Consider the following 17,707-nt stretch of genomic DNA (forward strand, 5'->3'; position numbering starts at 1 on the left):
CAGGAGATGCCCAGGGCTGTGTCCAATGCATGGCTGCCCTTGGGGAAGGGAGACGTGTTCAGAACGGTGTGCCTCCCTGCAAAAGTGGAACCAGCAGAGGAAGTAAAATTTGAGGGGGTGGTGACAACAGTTTGCTGATGAAAGAGGCAGCATCGCATATTTGTGGTGGCTTAAAAAAAAAGAGAAAAAAAAAGGGGCCCAAAAATAGCTTCCATACACAGTCCACCCCAACGTAAAAATGCAGAAGTTCAGAGGGAGCTTTATCACTTCCTGAGAAAGAACAGATGCAGCTTGGTTTCATTTGCATGAACTGTAGAGGCTCCTTGTGCTAGCCAGGCTGCTTTATTTTATTTTTTTATTTTTTTTATTCCTTTCTTTTTTCCCTAAATATTGTTTTGTGCTTAGGCGGAGGATCAAGTTGAAGCATTTCACTCTGCTTGTGAGGAAGCAGCATCCTTGAAGAGCAAGTTGGAGGAAGCCATTTCTGAGCAGCAGAATCTCAGGGATGTGATTGCAGCTTTAGCAAGCACTTGCCAGTTGCTTCAGAAGAAGGTGGAAGACCACAAAAGTGAGTAACTTTTGGCAATGTGCCAGCATTAATTTTTTGCATGGGCAAGTACTTCTGGATTTAGTTACATCAAGGGAAGAAAGGGTTGATCTGCAGGTCATCCAGTAAAACGCTCTGTGGATCCTTGCTTGCTGTTTTGGGATTTTTCTCCTTTTTTTTTTTTTTTTTACTTTTCCTTCTGCTTGAAGAGATCTGCCTCCATCTGAGCTGAGCAGCAGGTGGGATCCCAAGGAGTGGGTGTTGGGATCCATCAAAGCTTCAGAAGCTCCTAACAAAACCCCCAGTCCTAGGAGGGGGGATTAGAACTCCACGTGTGGCACAGGTACTCCTTTACCAAAAGTGCTGTTCCCCACCTTATCCCAAACAAAGCCATCCTTCTTTTTTAAGCTTCCTGAAGCATGTAGACTTGATTTTTGTACATTCTATGTTCTGTTTGCTGCTTGTATTTGCTCTGTTTTTGAATATCTGCTCTCTTTTAGTGGAAAGCAATACTTGTCACTGCCTTGTACATGTGCAACTTCTGCCACAGAGCCATGGAAACTTCTTATTGCTTCTTTCTTACTCACTTCCTGACATCAGCACCTCAATAACCTGGGCAGTTAAATAATGCTGAGGTCTGAGTCCAGAACATGTGGCTTTTTCTTTCCTATCCCTGGAGTCTGATCCCTTTCTTAAAAAGGATTTGACTGATCTAAGCCCTCTGAATGTTTTGGCCTCAGGAATGCACTTACCGTATGTGCTCAACGTATATGTGTGCATTGCAAACAACTCCACGTGAAACCACAGTTTATCTTGCAGGAGAAATTCCCTGTGCCCCTTTGCTTTAGCTCTAAGGCACAACTTTGCACTGATATGACAGAAACAACCCCAAAATGTGCTTGCCCCCCCTCTGACCAGTGTTTTGGTATTGTTTGTGTGTGTGCTTGTGTTGCTTTTCCTCAAACTGTGCAGCTGCTTTATTTTACTCTTAGCAAGAGGCATGACAGTGGAAATAGTTTGTCACTTTCCAGCTCTGAATAGATGGAGTTCTTCTGTTAAGTGAGCTTGAGTAGATCAAGAGAGAGAGCTCCAGATATGTGACATTGATTTGGTGCCTCTGTGACAAAAAAACAAACCAAAAATCAACCCCCCCCCCCCCAAAATGACTAAGACCTTGGCTTTAAGTTAGTCCAGTTACTTTGCAGAAATATTTTTGTAGATTAACTAACTGGCGTATGTGTAGAGAAGCTGCAAAGCATTGTGAAGAACAGGGCTGACAAATAAGGCTGGCACTGAAGGAAAGAATAAAAATGCTTTATATTGGTTCCTGCAAAAAGCCAGGCAGGTCTGGTGCCCCTTCTGACTGAAGGGCTGGGCTGTGGTCTCCTCCCCACCTACTCATTCCAATCCCCTACTTCTTCCCACCTACATGGTAAGAGGGGAAAATGCTTCTAAATACAAAGCCCATGGACTTTACAACTTCTGTACAGGATGTCAGGTGGAAAGGCCAAATGCTTCTCTTCCCCTAAGCCACGAGGGATCTGTTTCCACAGGGAACTGTGGCATCCCTAACACTAATAATGTGGGGAAGCATTGCCTGTGATTTGCAGGTGAAGATGTCCAGTGTTTTCTCTTCCCTGTGAAAAAATTGTTTGCAGGCTTAACCAGACTAATGCAAACTGCAATAAATTCTGATAAGGAGTAGTTAGAGATACTCTAAAATGGACTGCTTATCAAGTTTTAAAGAACCCTGTTAGACTTGTAAATGTCTCTTCATAGCGACTGCTAATGCCCTGAGATGGGAACTGCTGCAGAGGCGACTCTGTGAATTGCTGTGCCAGGTATGGTGCCCTTTGCTGGGAGCAGGAAAGGTGGGCTTGCACAGGGGGGCTCTGGTGGAAGGACAGCAAAGCTGAGACCATCTGCAAACAATTTGGCAGCACCTGGTATCTTCTTTTCTAGCATGTACAGAGGCTGTAGGTACAAATCTGCACATTATTTTCCTTACGCAGCCTTCTGGGGAAAAATGTGTCAGGACTTGCAGAAGTGGTGTTGGTCTTCAGTGTGAGCAATTCTTGATTGTCTTAAAAGGGGCTGAAGGAAACATTCCCTGATGCACTGGTGTGATTTTTGTCCCACAGCCAGCCCTTACTTCTGCAGACAGGCTTGAAAAAAAAAAAGTTTAAAATCTCATAATGGAAGATTTTTTCAGGATCCAGACCCTGGAATAGGCAGTGAAACAGTTACTAACTTTGTGGCCCTCTGTGGAGAAATACATTGGAAATTACATAACTCTGGGGTGCTTTGCTTTGAATAAAATTACTTGCTTCAACTTTGGGAGGGGGTGGAGGGGGAAACATTGTGGAGGGACTTTTTTCCCAACTGGCTCTAGTAAGGAATGCTATAGCTCAGGATCTGAGCACTCTGAATTTAACACAGACCAACAAGGTATTTAACAGCAAACAGAAGGTCCTGAATTGTCTCCTAGGCTGTGACAGGGACATTGAAGGAGCAGAATCAAAACTGGGCCAGCTGCACATGAATAAAACTTATATTTGTATATGAGAGTCTGCAGAATTAAGGCTGAAAGTAGCAATAGGAAATACCTGGAGTTTTGCAGTTGCAGTTTTGCAACTCATAACTGCAAGTAGTTCAGTTTGAAAGATGAAGTTGCATTTTGCTCAGAATCAGTAGTAGTGCTCCTTCTCCTTTTTTTTTTTTTTTTTTTCCCTTACCTGCCTGCCTTGAACTCTCTCTCTATTACAACAGTGCTGTGCGGAGTTAGATTCTGACTATGCTCTACTGCCCACGTCAGCTGAACACGTAGAAGGGAAGGTAAGTGTGCTTGCTGTGATCACTGCTAAGTCTGTTAAAATGGGATGTTGGATTTTTTTGGGTGGGGGTTATTTTCTTCATCACTACAGGGAAATAAATAACTTGCTTTGTGAGAGACTTTGCTAAATTAAATGTTCACAAGAAATACTTTGAGATCAGTGTCTGTGTGTATGTGCATGCAGGTGTTTACATGCATACAAAAGCATATTCCAAACCTTACTGCAAAGCCAGGTTCCCACTGCCTCTGAAGCACAACACAGATGTGTGATAAATTCCTTTTAGAGAAGCATCAGAGTCTGAAGATGGTACTTCCAATTTCTTTTCAATTTTCCATTGTTTAAGCAACATTAGGTCAAATACAACTGAGTACATGTCGCTTCAGAAGTTTTCTCAAATGCTGTCTTTAGATGACTCTTCTTGGCGAGTGTGGTTTGGATTTTTTTGATTTATTTTTTTTTTTATTTTTTATTTTTACCCCCTTCACAGGGTTTGAGTGGCTTCTTTGGTTCTCCTCTCAGGCTCATCTTGCATGGTTTTGTATGATTTATTTCCAGACCTAGCTTGAACAAACACATTTTGTTGCAGGTATAGTTATCCTGCCTCTTCCTGTAACTGTTCTGCCCATTAAAGATATGATCTCTTCTAGACGAAAAAGCCACAGAAGATGTATTTGTGTAACTGCCGGTGTTATATTGTGCAGATGCCTGGGGAGAGGGGGGGAGTTGGTGGCATTAATGTATTCAGTGTGGTAGAACAGCAGCACTTCTTATTTTTTTCAATTAGCAGCTCCGTTGCTTCAAACGACCATGGAGTGAGAGACCCACCTTGTACTCTGGCTTTCCCTGGGCACTGCCCTCGGGTGTTTCACACTGGCACAGCTCCCCTCTGCTAGGTAAGAGCTGGTAGTGTGTTGGGCATTTGTCATTCACCTGAAATACAGAAAGAGTTGACAGGATGGTTGACCCAATAGTGCTGAGTGTGCTGCTAGAGTGTGGAAAATCTGTTGTGGGCTTTAACCTATTTCTGCATGTAATCCAGGAATCTGAACCATGGTTACAGTGTTTGAAGTGAAAGGCAAGGTGACAGTTCCCAAGATCTTAAGGAGCTATTGGTATAAATAATAGATCCAAGTATATTCCTGACAGGGTCCTTGTCAGTCTGGATCCAGAGGGCATGAGTTCTATTCTTCCCATTCCCTCTGAGGAAATGTGCCCCCTCAGGCACACCCTGAGATGTCCTGCTCCTTGGCTGCTGAGCTGTGGGCAGTCCTGGTTTAACAACTTAAACAGTAACAGAGCTACTGAGAATAAAATCACAGAGTAAGAGAATGGTTTGGGTTGGAGGGAACCTTAAGGATCAGCTAATTTCATCCCCCTGCCATGGGCAGGGATACCTGCCACTGTCCCAGGTTGCTTCAAGCCCTGTCCAGCCTGGTCTTGGACACTGCCAGGGATGGGACAGCCATGGCTTCTCTGGGCAACCTGTGCCAGAGTCCAGTCAGCCTGCTCTTCTCCAGGCTGAACCGCCCCACCTTTTCTAGAAGATTGTATTTGTTGCTTTTTCATGCATTCCTGAGTTGCTGGAACTTCCCTGCGTCTCTCAAGCCTTACGAGGACTAAAAGCAGCCACTGACAGCTGTGCATTGCAGAGCTGCAGGGTGCTGCTGCATTTGGGATTTCACACACCAGCATTTTTCCCAGCAGTGAGCTGGTCCCACACAGAGGCTCTTCACTCACAGACTACAAACGTACAAGTAATTCCAGGCCATATAGATGTGAATGGAAGCAAATCTTTATTTGCTGCATGTGCTCTTCATCAGAGCATTCTGCTACTCTGAGAGGGTTTCAGTCTCCCAAACTTTCCATCTACAGAACAAATTGAGGCCACACAACCAAACCCTTTTCTACCAAGACAGAAGTTGCCTTATTTAAAATCTCTGCTTGGTTGGTATACTTTTTGGTTGTTTTAGAGTTAGCCAAAAAAACTGACTTGTAACTAAATCCAGCTTTGCCAAGGACCACCTCTCTTCATGCTTGTCCTTCTTAACAGATGCTCTGACTTTGGAGACCTCCTGCCCAAATAATCCTCCTGGGTACAGCTGGGACTGGCCTTGCAGGCAGAGCTCTGGCAGCTGCACCTTCGAGAGGTGTGATGTGGGACACGTGTCCAGCTCAGATGTGACATCAGGAGAATGCTGGTAAGGCGGCAGAATAGCGTTTCTGGGGTGGAGGGGGGAGGGGTCAACAGGGTCTATCAGATTCCATGTGCTGGGTTCAGCTGCAGGAGCCTCCCTTAGAGGGAATACTGAACACCTGGTGATCAGCTCATGGTGATCCAGGGCAACACTTTGCTTCTGTTCACAGCTACCAAAACTCTTTACTGGAGCTGCTGGCAGACAGCTAAAATGCAGTTGTGGGGTTTCTATTTCGTGCTCCAAGACATGATTTAGGCATTCTTGTCTCTTTTCTATGTTTAACTCACAATTGGCATTCCCATTAAATGCCAAAATCCTATTGGCTTTGAGGAGTGACTTTTGTTTTTTGCAGAGCTTAGAGCAGGAATTCGGAGGTCCTTGCCTATCAAGCTGCCTCCTTAGATCTTTAAAAAGGAGATTAAATTTCTTGAGATTAGGAAAGCTGGAGTGAACTGTGGTGAATATTTTAAAAGCTAAGGATATTCCTGAAGGTGCAAAAGTAGGCAGTCTGCAGCAAGAGACTCAGCAGCTCTCAAAGCTTTTTACCACTGGTTTTCTGTAGAATTGTGTAGTGTGGAGGAGGTTGGGAAAAGGACTGATGGTGGTTCTGGCTGTTCGGGGGAGGAGGGATTGAAGTTGGTGATGAATTTTGTCCTTCCCTGAGAGACCAGCTGACTGCACAGAGAGTGATGACTTCAGTTGTTATGTGCTTAAGGAAAATGGGTGCTCTACCTCTCTGTGGTTTGGGCAATATGCAAATAAAGCCTGTGTTGCCAGGTGGAAAATATGCTCTGCTGATGACTACACTGATGCAGACCTTCCTGTTTCCATTACAATGATGGACTCTTCACTTGCAGAGGTGAGTGCTGGCTCTGATGCCTGAGATGTGGTTTTGAACAGGCTCAAGCATTTTGTGCCTTGCTCAGACCCAGGTCCAGATGGCTCAGCTATAAATCAGCACTGCTCCACAGTGGATGGAGCTGGCACCAGCTGTCAGGGTGCTGGGGGGGGGTGGTGTTCCCTTCTGTTTGGACATGTTTCTGCAATACCTTGGTGTTAAAACTGAATGTCTTGATGTCATGTGCATCTGGGTCATGCTTTTAGCTGTGGAGTGTTATAAATGGGGTTTCAAGGCTGGAGACAGTGCTGGTTCTGCAGTAACAGTTGGCTCTGCTGTGGAAGAATTGAGTGGTTTTGCTCTCTTTCTCCACCTGCAAGGAGCCACAGGATGCTTCATTTGGGAGTACTGCCGTGCTTTGCACTTTTTCCCACAGGCACTATGTAAATGAACTGAAAAATGCCATCTTTGCTGTAGGGGAGCTTTCCTTCAGCTGGTGTACTCAGCTATGCCTTTACTGCTGCCCTGACTCCTGCACCTACAGATTGAGATGCAGTTTTCTCATAGCAACAGCAAGAGAAACTGCAGCTCAGCACACCTAAGCTGTGCCTCAGTCCTCACTATTGAAATCTAGACCTCAGCTCCACCACACAGGGCTTATAATGAGCTTTACAAACTCCAGTATTGGTGGGGATGGTGGAAGAGTATTGGTCAGTGGCTTCTGTGAACCTGGAAATAACCTTTGGGACTAAAGAGCAGCCAGTGTCAGGGTGATGGTGTGTGGTATCTGTGAGTACTGCATGGTCTGGTTGTAGTGGTAAATCAAAGCAGAAAGTGCAGTGAGGGTAGAAAGTAAGAGTGCTGGGCACTCTGTTTCAGCACACTGGGGTAGAGCAGGTGAAAAACTCCCAGCTTCTGCTGCTCCTACTTAAGTGCCCTTAAAAGAGGATCCCCTTGAGGGTTCCTACTTTATCCAGTCCTTCTGGAAAGTCACAGCTGTGCAAAGGTGTGTGAAACATCTGTGCTTTCTTGGGCTTTCTGTAATTCCAGCTGGGCTCAAAAATGTCATTTTCTATTCTTGCTATCACTTTTTAGCATAAGCTTTGCACATGCATGTTCTGAAGGGGGAAAATGAAAATGTTAAGGCTTGCTCCAGAGAAAAGGCAAATGGGCTGTGTCCAGTATCTGTTCTAAACACTGGCATGTAGAAAAATTTGAATATCCTTGTTAAGTAGAAAAGGTCTCCCTAGTTTTCTCTGGAGTTTTATCACACTGCAGTTGCAGATGTATTTGAGCAGGTCAGCATGTCAGTAACTCAAGTTGTGTCAAATCATTGTCACCATAGAAGTTCAGGGGCTACTTAATAAAGGAGCACTTGGGAGAGACAAATGAAACTTGGGCTTTTTGCTCTAGTTTGGATTTATAAATGTGGAAGTCATACCACAGTCTGAAAACCAGACAGGTCTTTCAAATGTTAATCATAGTTTGGGAGGAGTTATTTTAGACCGTGTCCAGAATTTGTGGGCTGAGATAGAGAACCCTTGGCTTATTATGCTAATCAGAGGGATGGAGGTGGGAAAAGTGACTAGGGATGTGCTTCAGGATCCTCTTTGGCTGTTCTTCCTCTTAAAAGGACTGTGCCATTCTCTAATGCCTTGTGCAAACAGATTTTACTGTGAGGGTGATGAGGCCCTGGCCCAGGCTGCCCAGAGAAGCTGTGGCTGCCCCATCCCTGGCAGTGTCCAAGGCCAGGCTGGATGGGCTCTGAGCAACCTGGAATAGAGGCAGGCATCCCTTCCACTGGTTGGTTGGATCTTTGATCTTTGAAGTCTCTTCCAATGCAAACCACTATGTGATTTTATTTTATTAAGAAATCTAGAATGTGGTGTTTCTCTTTTATTGGTTTTTTTTTTTTCCCCTTTATGTGGAATCCATGGGATTGTATAATCCTGGTAGCCAGCTTAGGGTTTTTAAAAACTGAATTGAGCGTTTTCCTTCATTGCAAACAGAAATCACAGACTATGTGCCCATCTGGGCAGGGACAGATCATGTAGCATAACAGATAATTTAAATCAGTGCTGTGTGTTAGTTTTAAAAGCCCTTAAGATTTCTTTTCTTTCCAACATGATATTATTCTCCCTCCCCAGTACTCCTGGTTCAGACTCAATGGCTTGGACAAGGCAAATGCATTGCTGCACTTCCTCAAGCTTATGTCAGAATTCAAATAATAATAATAAAAATAGTCTGAATTTGCATTAGGGGAAGCATCCACCTGGCTGGGGCAAGGCTGTGCAAGAGCAGCCCAGCTCCAACAGGGCAGGGAGGAGGGAAAAGGCACTTCCTGACACTGGGAGCAGTTGGCCATTCTTGGAAGTGACTAAGGCCCTTGAATACCTCCTGTTCTCATTTCCTGGGTTTCCTGTGTCCTCTGAGGGCATTTGAGGGGGTTTGGAAAGATACCAGAATACTGGCAATTGCTTGCTGATGTGGTTTTTCTGTTGTTTCTCCACACACACTTTAGTAGTGCTCTTGGGTGCTTGCTGTATAGGGAGCTGTCTAGCCTCATTCCTCCTCTGCTTGGAGAGAAGAGTGGCGTTGGGCTTTTTTTATTTTCTATTCAGCCCTTTTCTTCAACAGTGGTTGTAACTCAGCACAAGTCATTACCAACTTAACCCTTCAAACCTCATCAGTATTATAATATATAACCCTGTCTTTTCATCCATAAAGACAGACCAGCCTAACAACTGAATGAGTGAACTGGAGCTTTCCAGGGTGAAATGAGGAAGAGGGATGTTGCACATATAGTACCTCCCTAGAAATTAAAAACCTCAAGAGGATATTGGTTTTGTCTGTGATGTGATAAGACTTCGGTCCAAAACCGCACTGTGGCAGCTAGAGGAACACGAGCAAAACTGCCAGCTTTTAATTGCTCTGTTCCTCTGCTGTTTGTACACCAGCGAGGCTTGAGGCCTCTGGAGGGGCTGGGTAATTGTTACATGTAATATTGTGAAACTGGATCCCTTCAAAGGCAGTCAGTAAGCTGTACAATGCAGCACACTGGTTTTCTGTTTTCTGAACCACCTGCTTGCTCATGCTGTGCCTATTAATACTTCCATTTACCCAATGAGTCTGATCCCTACAGCCAAGTGAAGCTCTGTGCACCTCGTTTGTAGGTTTTGAGCTTCAGACCTTGAAAATGGATCTCTCCTGATGCAGAGTTAAGGTGGAACAATGGTGGTGCACTAACATGTTTGTTGGTCATTGAAAATATGCATTAGGAGCAAGTCATGGAGTCAGGATCCAAAACACATATCTGAATATGACATTCCTGAGCTGGTTTTAGACTAGTGGATGAATCTGTGCAGTTACCAGCCAGTTCTTCACTGCTGGAATAGAGCTGGGAAAGTTAAAGTTTTGACATAAAGTTTTACTCTGGAAGTTATCACTCTGATACTCTTTTCTCTCTCCCTGAAGATTGACTGTGGGGAGTCAACACCACGAGCCACTCTGATCCCATCCAGGTCAGACCTTGTGAAAGATTTAAAAGCCTTTATCAAGACCTGTATCATGTAGATGAGTATCTGAAAGGGTTTTGTTTTGGCAGCGATCACTTAACATCAGCCCAAGAAGCTTTTGCATCCTCAGAGGCAAGCACAGCACCAGTACCGGGTGAGTCCTTAATTTGGGGCACTGGATATGCTCAAGTCTGTGTTTACTGAGCAATAAAAGCTGTGTTTTCTGCTGTTTTATGTTCCAGCCTGCCTTGTTATGGAGGAAAGATCATCCAAAGCCTTACATGAGAGAGGGGAAGATTCTTCTGTGGCAAAGGAGATGAATGGTGATAAGGGCCCAGCTGCTCCTGTGTCAGGTACAGTGGCTGCTGCACTGCCTGGCACTCACACACTGAGGAAATGGTTTGCTTCCAGCACATCTTTGAAGTGAGGAAGCTGAGTAAGAGCAACAACAGGAGAATTTCTATTATTGAAAGTATTTTCATGTTCCTGCTGCCCCCCCCCCCCCCCCCCGCCCCCTCCCAGTGCTCTCAAGCCCTTCTGAAGCTGAGTAGCTGAGTAAGAATAAAATTTTTTAACCACCTTACCACAGCAGTGCAGGCAGGGAGCATGAAACAACTCTGTGAGATCTTGGGGCTTGCTCAGCTGGCAAAACACTGAGTGGGTACAAAATCCCAGACAATTTTTGACAAGAGAAAACATGTTTTTATGGGTATAAACAGTTATTTAGTTTGACAGTGCTACTAAACGCTTTCCTCTCTTTCAAGGCTGTTGTGCAAGAAGCTGTGATAGGTCAAGAGGAGACATGGGGATAGGGGCATTTGTATATTGTTTGGTCTTTGCTAGAGCCATAAACAGCCACCAGATCTGATGATTTTCTTCTCCTGAAAAACTATAAAACCAAAACTAGAGCACATGTACACACTGTACTTCAGTGGTTTTTGTAAAGCTGATCCGAGTAAGCAGCACAGAAGACCTGTGTGTGCTTGTTTGTAATTTTTTTTTAAATCTTTACCTCCATATAAGGTTATAGTTTCTTGTTTGGCTTTGTTTCTGTCCTCAATAGTATCTTCCTGAAATTGTCCCTTAATTAAAAGTATTTTCTTTCTACTGATTTCCCGTCTACTGTTAATTTTCATATGTAGTCCAGGTGCCTCTGGCTAAGAGGAAGCAGATACACAGAACAAATTTTAAGAAGTCCAAATAGCTTTAAAGTCTGAGAATCCACCTGCCTGATGCACATCTCTGAAAGGAACGTGTTTTCTAAAATTAGAACTGATAAATTTCCCTTTGCAGGCTTCAAACCTGAAGCTGGAGTTTTTCTGGAGTTTTGTTTTCTTTTTTTGTTTTTCCCTGTGCCATTTCTTTGGGACACAGCTATGTGTGACTGCATAAACAGAGGAGAAAAGAAAATATTCTAGATGTTCTTAAACGTATAAGTATTAATTAAAAGATGCCTTTTTAAACAGCAAGCATAACAAGTATCTATGCTGGTAGCAAAATAATAAAATTTATTTATCCAGGGGAATATTACTATAACTTTCATCTTCGACTACAGGAAGTACATTATATTCTCAGCTGCAGATATATAACATTTCTTATGGGGATTTTTTCCAGTCATAGTTATAATCACATTTCTTCCTATGTGTCTTTATAGTGTTCTTTGCTGCCTCCTCTTTTTCTCTGTGATCTTTCATGGTATTTGATGTGATTTTTTTAGTCCAGCTGGCCCATGGCTAAAATGGTGGGTGTTGGAAGCTTGGTGTGTTTTATTGATTGTTACCTTTGGATTTGGGAATGTTTCTCTGCAGGACCAAGTCAGATCAAGAAGGAATCCTGCCTGGTGATGGAAGAACACAAGCCTCAAAATGTTTTGAAGCAAGACCCGGTAAGAGTGCTGGTGACAGTGAAAAGCCCAGCAGGTTTGGCTGAGCAGTGACAAAGGAGGAGACAGATTCCTCCAGGGGTGGGGTGGCTGCTCCCTTCCTGTAACTGCTCCGATGTGCCTTTAGGAGGTGGACCAGGAAAAGAAAAATAATAAAGAGAGGAGTGAGGAAGCACCAGCTGTGGTTCCAGGCAGGAAAGGTAAGTGGGTTTTGCTAACACCTTCATATTACTGAAGCACAAGCTGAAACCAGAGCTGTGTAGAGAGGTGCAAGGAGCTGCCTGTCCCACACCAAGCATGATCAGACTTTCATTTTAGCGTTTGGTACCTGCAGTTGGAGACGAAAATTAAGAGAAGAACAGTGGTGTCTTGCGAAATCTGCAGCTCTGACTTCTGCATATACTGATCTAACTAGCTCCACATTCCTCTAGACAGGAGGAACATTCTTGGCTGCAAAGGAGTTGGGATATTTGAAAGAGTTCTGGCACTCCTGCACTCCCCAAAGATTTGTAAAAGAAGCATCTCTGTGCTATCCATGATACACGGAGAGCAGGATGTTGTTTCTCCCTAGACTTCTCTCTTGCCTTTGGAGACCACTAAAAGCTGGTGAGGTAGTGAATCATATAACATCCTGAAGCCCAAACCTGCAGTTAACCATTTCTGTGCTAATAAGGTGCCAGCTGAAGTCCCCTGAACATCTGACTTTTGGGGCTTTCTACAAGTGGCAGTGCTGTGGTACCTCACAATGAATAGAACCTGATGCAGACAAGTTATTTTCAGTGGCAAGAGCTTAACACTGGAAATCTTGATCAGGGGCATCTGTGGAAACTTGGGAGACTCTCACAAGTTGTTTTGGGGAGGCTGTTTTTGCACTTTGGTCTGAAAATGTTGGTTTTTTTGGTCTCTTCTCAGTGACTTCACCCACTGCAGGTGGTATTAAAGGAGATAAAACCAAGCAAAATGAGCTGTAAGTATTTTGACTTTCAGTGATTACCTGCAGGTATGAATTTAAAGCCAGTCTGTTCCATGGTTCTTTTTCTTCTCCTACAGTGACTCCCCAAATGAGAAGGAAGTGGAGGTAAGTCTCAACTGCTTATATCCTGAAGAATTTCAGATAACAGATATTGTAGATAAACTATGATTAATTTCTCCTCCTACACAGAAGAATGATCCAGCTTAAACTGGGTGTATTGTAGGTTAGTTCTGAAATCTCTTTCCAAGCCTAATGGAAATTTTTTTCAAGAGATGGGATGGAGAAAGGTGGAAATCTGTAAAGCTGAACAAAGACTTGTCACTACTGTGACATTTGTTTGCAAGCTTGAAGGAGCATAGCTGTGACCTCCTCCCAGGCGGAATGTGAGGATTTAAAACAGTTTTGTCAAAAGGCACAGATGGCACAGTGTGCTGCCAGGATGTCACCTCTTTTGGCTGCAGAACATTCCTACATCCTCCATCACTACAGATGGGAAGACCTGCTTAAAGGAAGTGGGTCATGTTCACTTACTTTTCTGTATCTCTCCTAAACTTTGGTCATAGGGTATAGTCCCAAATGTCATGTCAGTGTCCAAATCTCCTTAAACTTCTGCATCACTTGGATTCCTCTGAAATATTTTCTCCTCCCACAACAGGCTGAATTTCTGAGGCTGTCTTTAGGTTTTAAGTGTGACTTGTTTACCTTGGACAAGAGAGTGAAGCTCGAAGAGAGGTCCCGAGACCTGGCTGAAGAAAACTTGAAAAAGGAGATCACAAATGCTGTGAAGATGTTAGAGGTCAGTATTGACCGGGGCTGGTAGAGTGGATGGGATAAGCAGATGTGTCTCTCTTAAAACAGCTTTTTAAAGGGAGAGTGTGTGCATGGGATACATGGTGAGCAAATATAAATGAAGTTCTGGAGCAATGCAGTTAAAATATGAGAGATTACATGGGGTAATCCTGATCCAAGTGCGTTGCGTGCTCAGGCAGTGGGGAATTTTTCTGTTGCGCAAACATCTGCCCCTTGCTTCAGCTGATTTTTTTGTTCCAGTCTCTGCCCACTTGAGCTCTCTATGCAAGTTACACTGATTGAGGGTGTTGATGTGGGCCTGAACACAGTTCCTCAGTGTCATCAGCTCAAACCTTCATCCTGTTAACAATTCACACCAGTTTTCTTACCAATGTGCGCTCTTAGGCATTAGTTCCTTTGTGTGAAGAAGATAACCAAGCACAGGAGATCATTAAGAAGCTGCAGAAAAGCCTGCAGTTCCTTAGCCAATACGCAGCTCGAGTTGCCAGCAGAGCAGAGATGTTGGGAGCCATTAATCAGGTAACACTTTCCATCTAAAAGTACTTTGTACAAAGCTGAAACGTTCCAGCTGCAAAGGGATAGCCATATCTGCTTGCTGGGCTTTAGGGTCCTGGATGAGATTTGGGAATCTGGTGTGTGTAGTGTAGACTAGCCAGTACAGCTTAGTCCTGGACTTCTCTTCTTACTCTTTGTTATAAGGAATCCCAGGCACCGAGAGCAGCTAGAATTGTGCAAAAACCCACATGAGAAATAATAAGGTTCTGGTTGAAAAAAATCAAACAAAAAAAAGACTTTGCAGCAATGGGATGTACAAAATATTAAGCAGGGTGGTAACAATGGCCTTGATGCTGCAAAGATGGTTCTGTGCCTTATGGAAAGATAGCTACAGCTATCAGCAAATCTATGGAAAATTACAAAGCCCTGCTCAAATGTTAGGTGTAGCTGTGTACAATACCCCAGAGCAGCATGAAAATATGACTCAGCAATACCAGCAAATGCATGGTGGCAGCTGAGACTGTACATCAGAGGAGATGATGATAATGATGAGTTGTAAGGGCTTGCAAAACTGAAGACTTATTTATTTATTTTACAACAAGAGTGATCCCCAGAGAAATGAAACCTGTGTAGCATATGCTAGGACAGGGGTTGTAGTGAAGCTTTGAAAGTCGAGGATAAAAGTGGGATATACCAGAGGAGAGCAGATGCTTAAGGGGGAAATAGCCAAACATGAGGCAGTTCCTGAGAGCTGCTGCTTTCCCTGCTCCCTCAGGAGAGCCGGGTGAGCAAGGCTGTGGAGGTGATGATCCAGCACGTGGAGAACCTGAAGCGCATGTACGCCAAAGAACATGCGGAGCTTGAGGAGCTCAAGCAGGTCCTGCTCCAGAACGAGAGGTCCTTCAGCTCCCTTGGAGACAGAGGTAACCAGGAAAAGCCTCTTTCCCTTTGCTAGCACCTGCCAGACAGGCCCTTATAGCTGCAGAATAGTCATATAATCCCACCACATCTTAGGTGACAGAATTATATGGTTGTTTTATCCCTTCTTCTAAAAAAGGAGCGGAGAGGGGGGGAAATAGCAATTTATTAACACTATTAAAGGCAGCTCTCTGAAATTAAACTTGTGCCTAAACTGTCATGGATTTCAGGATTTGTGTGTGGGACCACTGCAAGTACACAGGGATACTCTGGCTTTCAGCAAAGTGCATGGCATGTGTTAGTGATAATCTTATTCCTTGTGAGAAGTAAATTTGGGTGCTTGTTCACAGTAGCTATTTCTAGGTAGCTGAGCTTTGGCTGCTCTCTACAGATGCACCCTACCCTTTTCTGCATGGGAATTACAAATCCCATAAGTGTAGGGAGCCTCTATTTCCCCTTCTAAGCAGCCAGGTTTGCAGCCAGTGCTGTGCATTTGTGGCTTTGCCAGAGAAGTATTAAATTCTTCTGAAAAATAGGATGTGTTTTTTAAATACCAAAAGGGGACACCATAAAATCCTTGCAGGAGCCTTTTGAATCACAGTCCTGACTGTGAAAGACAGTCCTGTAACAGGATACTGTCTCAATAATAGAATATATTTGGTGATAATGATGGAAGCTGATGCTTGCAGAAGATGGGTAATGTATGAATGTTATGAACTTATTTAATGAAATAGGAGGCTTTTTCCTGAGATCTCATTTCTGCCTTCTGAGAGTGCTTTGCTTAAATAAACTCTGCAGGAGAGTCAGACCTTAGGCTGCAAATTAAACTCACTGCACTCCTGTTAGCAGCACATTCCTCCTGTAAAGCTCTGATGTTTGATCTCTTCACAGATGAATCTACAAATAAGAAGCTACCAAGTCCTTTTAACTTTAAGGTAATGGTCTTTACATGAAATTTCAAATTTTTTTAAGTGTGTGTGTGGTTTTCTTTGCTTTATGTGGTGGTGCTCTGCTGCATGCTTAACTGGTTGCTTTTCTGTCACAAATACATGCTGGTGCCATCAAACATGATGATCTACTTTTCAGGCACGCCACCAACCCTCTAAATGGTCCTCCTTAGAAGGTGAAGGTGAAATGGCTGGGTTCTCACTCACTGGTTATGAAATATTGTTCGTGCATGGTTCCCTTGGGAGTTAAAGGAGTGTTTAGGACAAAAATATGAGATGGGAGCTGTTCAAACTGAAAGTAAGAATTCCTGTGAGTGAGGTTAGGGGAATTTAGTTACATTCCATTTTGGTGTTTTGCTGGAAGCTGTGCAGCCAGCCTCACTCAGGTGGGCAGAAAGCATTTATTGTGGAAAGATGCTGTTTCAAAACTCTGATTTGATCTGCACTTGAGATTGGATCCTTTGTGTGTTACTTCAAGCTAAGTCTCAACATCTTTTTTTAATATAGTTTGTGTAAAGCAGATGGTATTTTGTGTGCTCAGTGGGTAACCCAGCTGTGCCTTGCTAAGAGCCAGTAATGTCTCTCATTTGTATAGCCCTCGTCAGCCCTGCGGAGAGTTAGCATTGCAACAGTGCCCAGGAGTGCTGGGAATGCAGGGATTGGGGTGCCACTGGTAAGTAGGGGCTACTGGAGGGATGTTGAGGTGTTTCACCTCCCCAAAACTGGCTGGAATGAAGCATTAAGAATGCCAGTGCAGTAAATGTGGCAAATTTCTCCTCCAGGCCCAGTTCCATGAATCCAATGGGGATGAACAAAGTGACAGGTTCAGCAGGAGATCAAGCAGTTGGTAAAGTCACCTGGGCTTGTCTCTGAATGGGGGGAATACTTGTTGACTCTGTGCCTGTAGTAAGAAAGCATGAAGCATCTTGGGGTATAATAATGTTTAGGCAACACTTTTTTCATTAGTTTTATGTGCTATGATAGGTAAATGAGCTTTATGAGCTCACCTTTTTTACTTACTGAGCATTGATAGCTTTAAAAAAATCCCTCAACTTTCTTGCTTTAGAACTAAAATGTGAAATCTAAATATCTACAGTGGATGGAACTGTAGTTTTGTTTGGTCTCATTTGGGTGTTTTTTTTTAATGATCCTAATTTCAAGCAATTAAATTTGTGGTTTATTTGTCTGAGGTCAACCAAATGACTAGGCTGCTGCTAAATTTGATTTCCTGTTCTTTTTCTGCTGGGGAAAATCAGACAAATTTGTTTAACACATGGCAGGGGCAGGCTAGGGGTGAAGCAGAATGAGAAGCGTCCTTCACTGCAGAGGTTCCTCAGCACCTATTCCTGGGCAGAGTATGAAGAGGAGCATTTTGAAACCAAGTAAGTTCAGCAGAAGCTTCCTCCCAGGTGTCCTGGTTTGGTTTTTAATGAGCTTTTAATTCACCACCTGGGCTATAAAGCCAAGCTTTTGTGAATTTAGTAGTGCTTTGGGACTGTTGTTTCTTGTTTACAGAAATGAGAAGTTGGAGTCACCTGCTGAAGTACAGGGACAACTAACTAGGAAGGAAAGTGTCTCTGAAAAAGGAAAATACCCACCCAAATGGACCCTGGAGTCTATGTAAGTTTATTTCACCAGTTAAAGCCATGTTTGGGAGGTGCACATGGGAAGAGGTTTCGAACAAAAGGCCAGGACTTTCAGTGCTTTTTATAAGCAAGAGTTCTTGCCGCTCTTGCAAGGCAACTTTTGTGAA

The 17,707-nt window shown here is 43.7% G+C and overlaps 1 protein-coding gene across 3 annotated transcripts in view; it reads left to right on the top strand.

Moving 5' to 3' along the window:
• The window catches only part of LOC131573423 (inositol 1,4,5-triphosphate receptor associated 2-like), an 18,650-nt gene continuing 943 nt past the window's right edge, over positions 1-17,707 (top strand). Inside the window, exons 1-22 of one of the 3 annotated variants that reach the window (XM_058827372.1) lie at positions 1-102; positions 406-568; positions 2,327-2,388; positions 3,317-3,382; positions 4,166-4,274; positions 5,432-5,579; positions 6,354-6,435; positions 9,889-9,935; positions 10,019-10,083; positions 10,172-10,282; positions 11,738-11,814; positions 11,939-12,011; positions 12,724-12,778; positions 12,862-12,889; positions 13,440-13,580; positions 13,979-14,113; positions 14,865-15,012; positions 15,899-15,942; positions 16,550-16,627; positions 16,737-16,801; positions 17,235-17,336; positions 17,470-17,574. In XM_058827372.1, the coding sequence (XP_058683355.1) occupies positions 7-102; positions 406-568; positions 2,327-2,388; positions 3,317-3,382; positions 4,166-4,274; positions 5,432-5,579; positions 6,354-6,435; positions 9,889-9,935; positions 10,019-10,083; positions 10,172-10,282; positions 11,738-11,814; positions 11,939-12,011; positions 12,724-12,778; positions 12,862-12,889; positions 13,440-13,580; positions 13,979-14,113; positions 14,865-15,012; positions 15,899-15,942; positions 16,550-16,627; positions 16,737-16,801; positions 17,235-17,336; positions 17,470-17,574 (2,000 nt within the window). In that variant the 5' untranslated portion in view covers positions 1-6. Of the gene's footprint in view, positions 103-405; positions 569-803; positions 891-2,326; positions 2,389-3,316; positions 3,383-4,165; positions 4,275-5,431; positions 5,580-6,353; positions 6,436-9,888; positions 9,936-10,018; positions 10,084-10,171; positions 10,283-11,737; positions 11,815-11,938; positions 12,012-12,723; positions 12,779-12,861; positions 12,890-13,439; positions 13,581-13,978; positions 14,114-14,864; positions 15,013-15,898; positions 15,943-16,549; positions 16,628-16,736; positions 16,802-17,234; positions 17,337-17,469; positions 17,575-17,707 lie in introns of those variants that run through there. The other 2 variants (XM_058827373.1, XM_058827374.1) reach the window with 2 other exon arrangements.

This window comes from Poecile atricapillus, chromosome Z, assembly GCF_030490865.1.
Source record: "Poecile atricapillus isolate bPoeAtr1 chromosome Z, bPoeAtr1.hap1, whole genome shotgun sequence".
NCBI lineage: Eukaryota > Metazoa > Chordata > Aves > Passeriformes > Paridae > Poecile > Poecile atricapillus.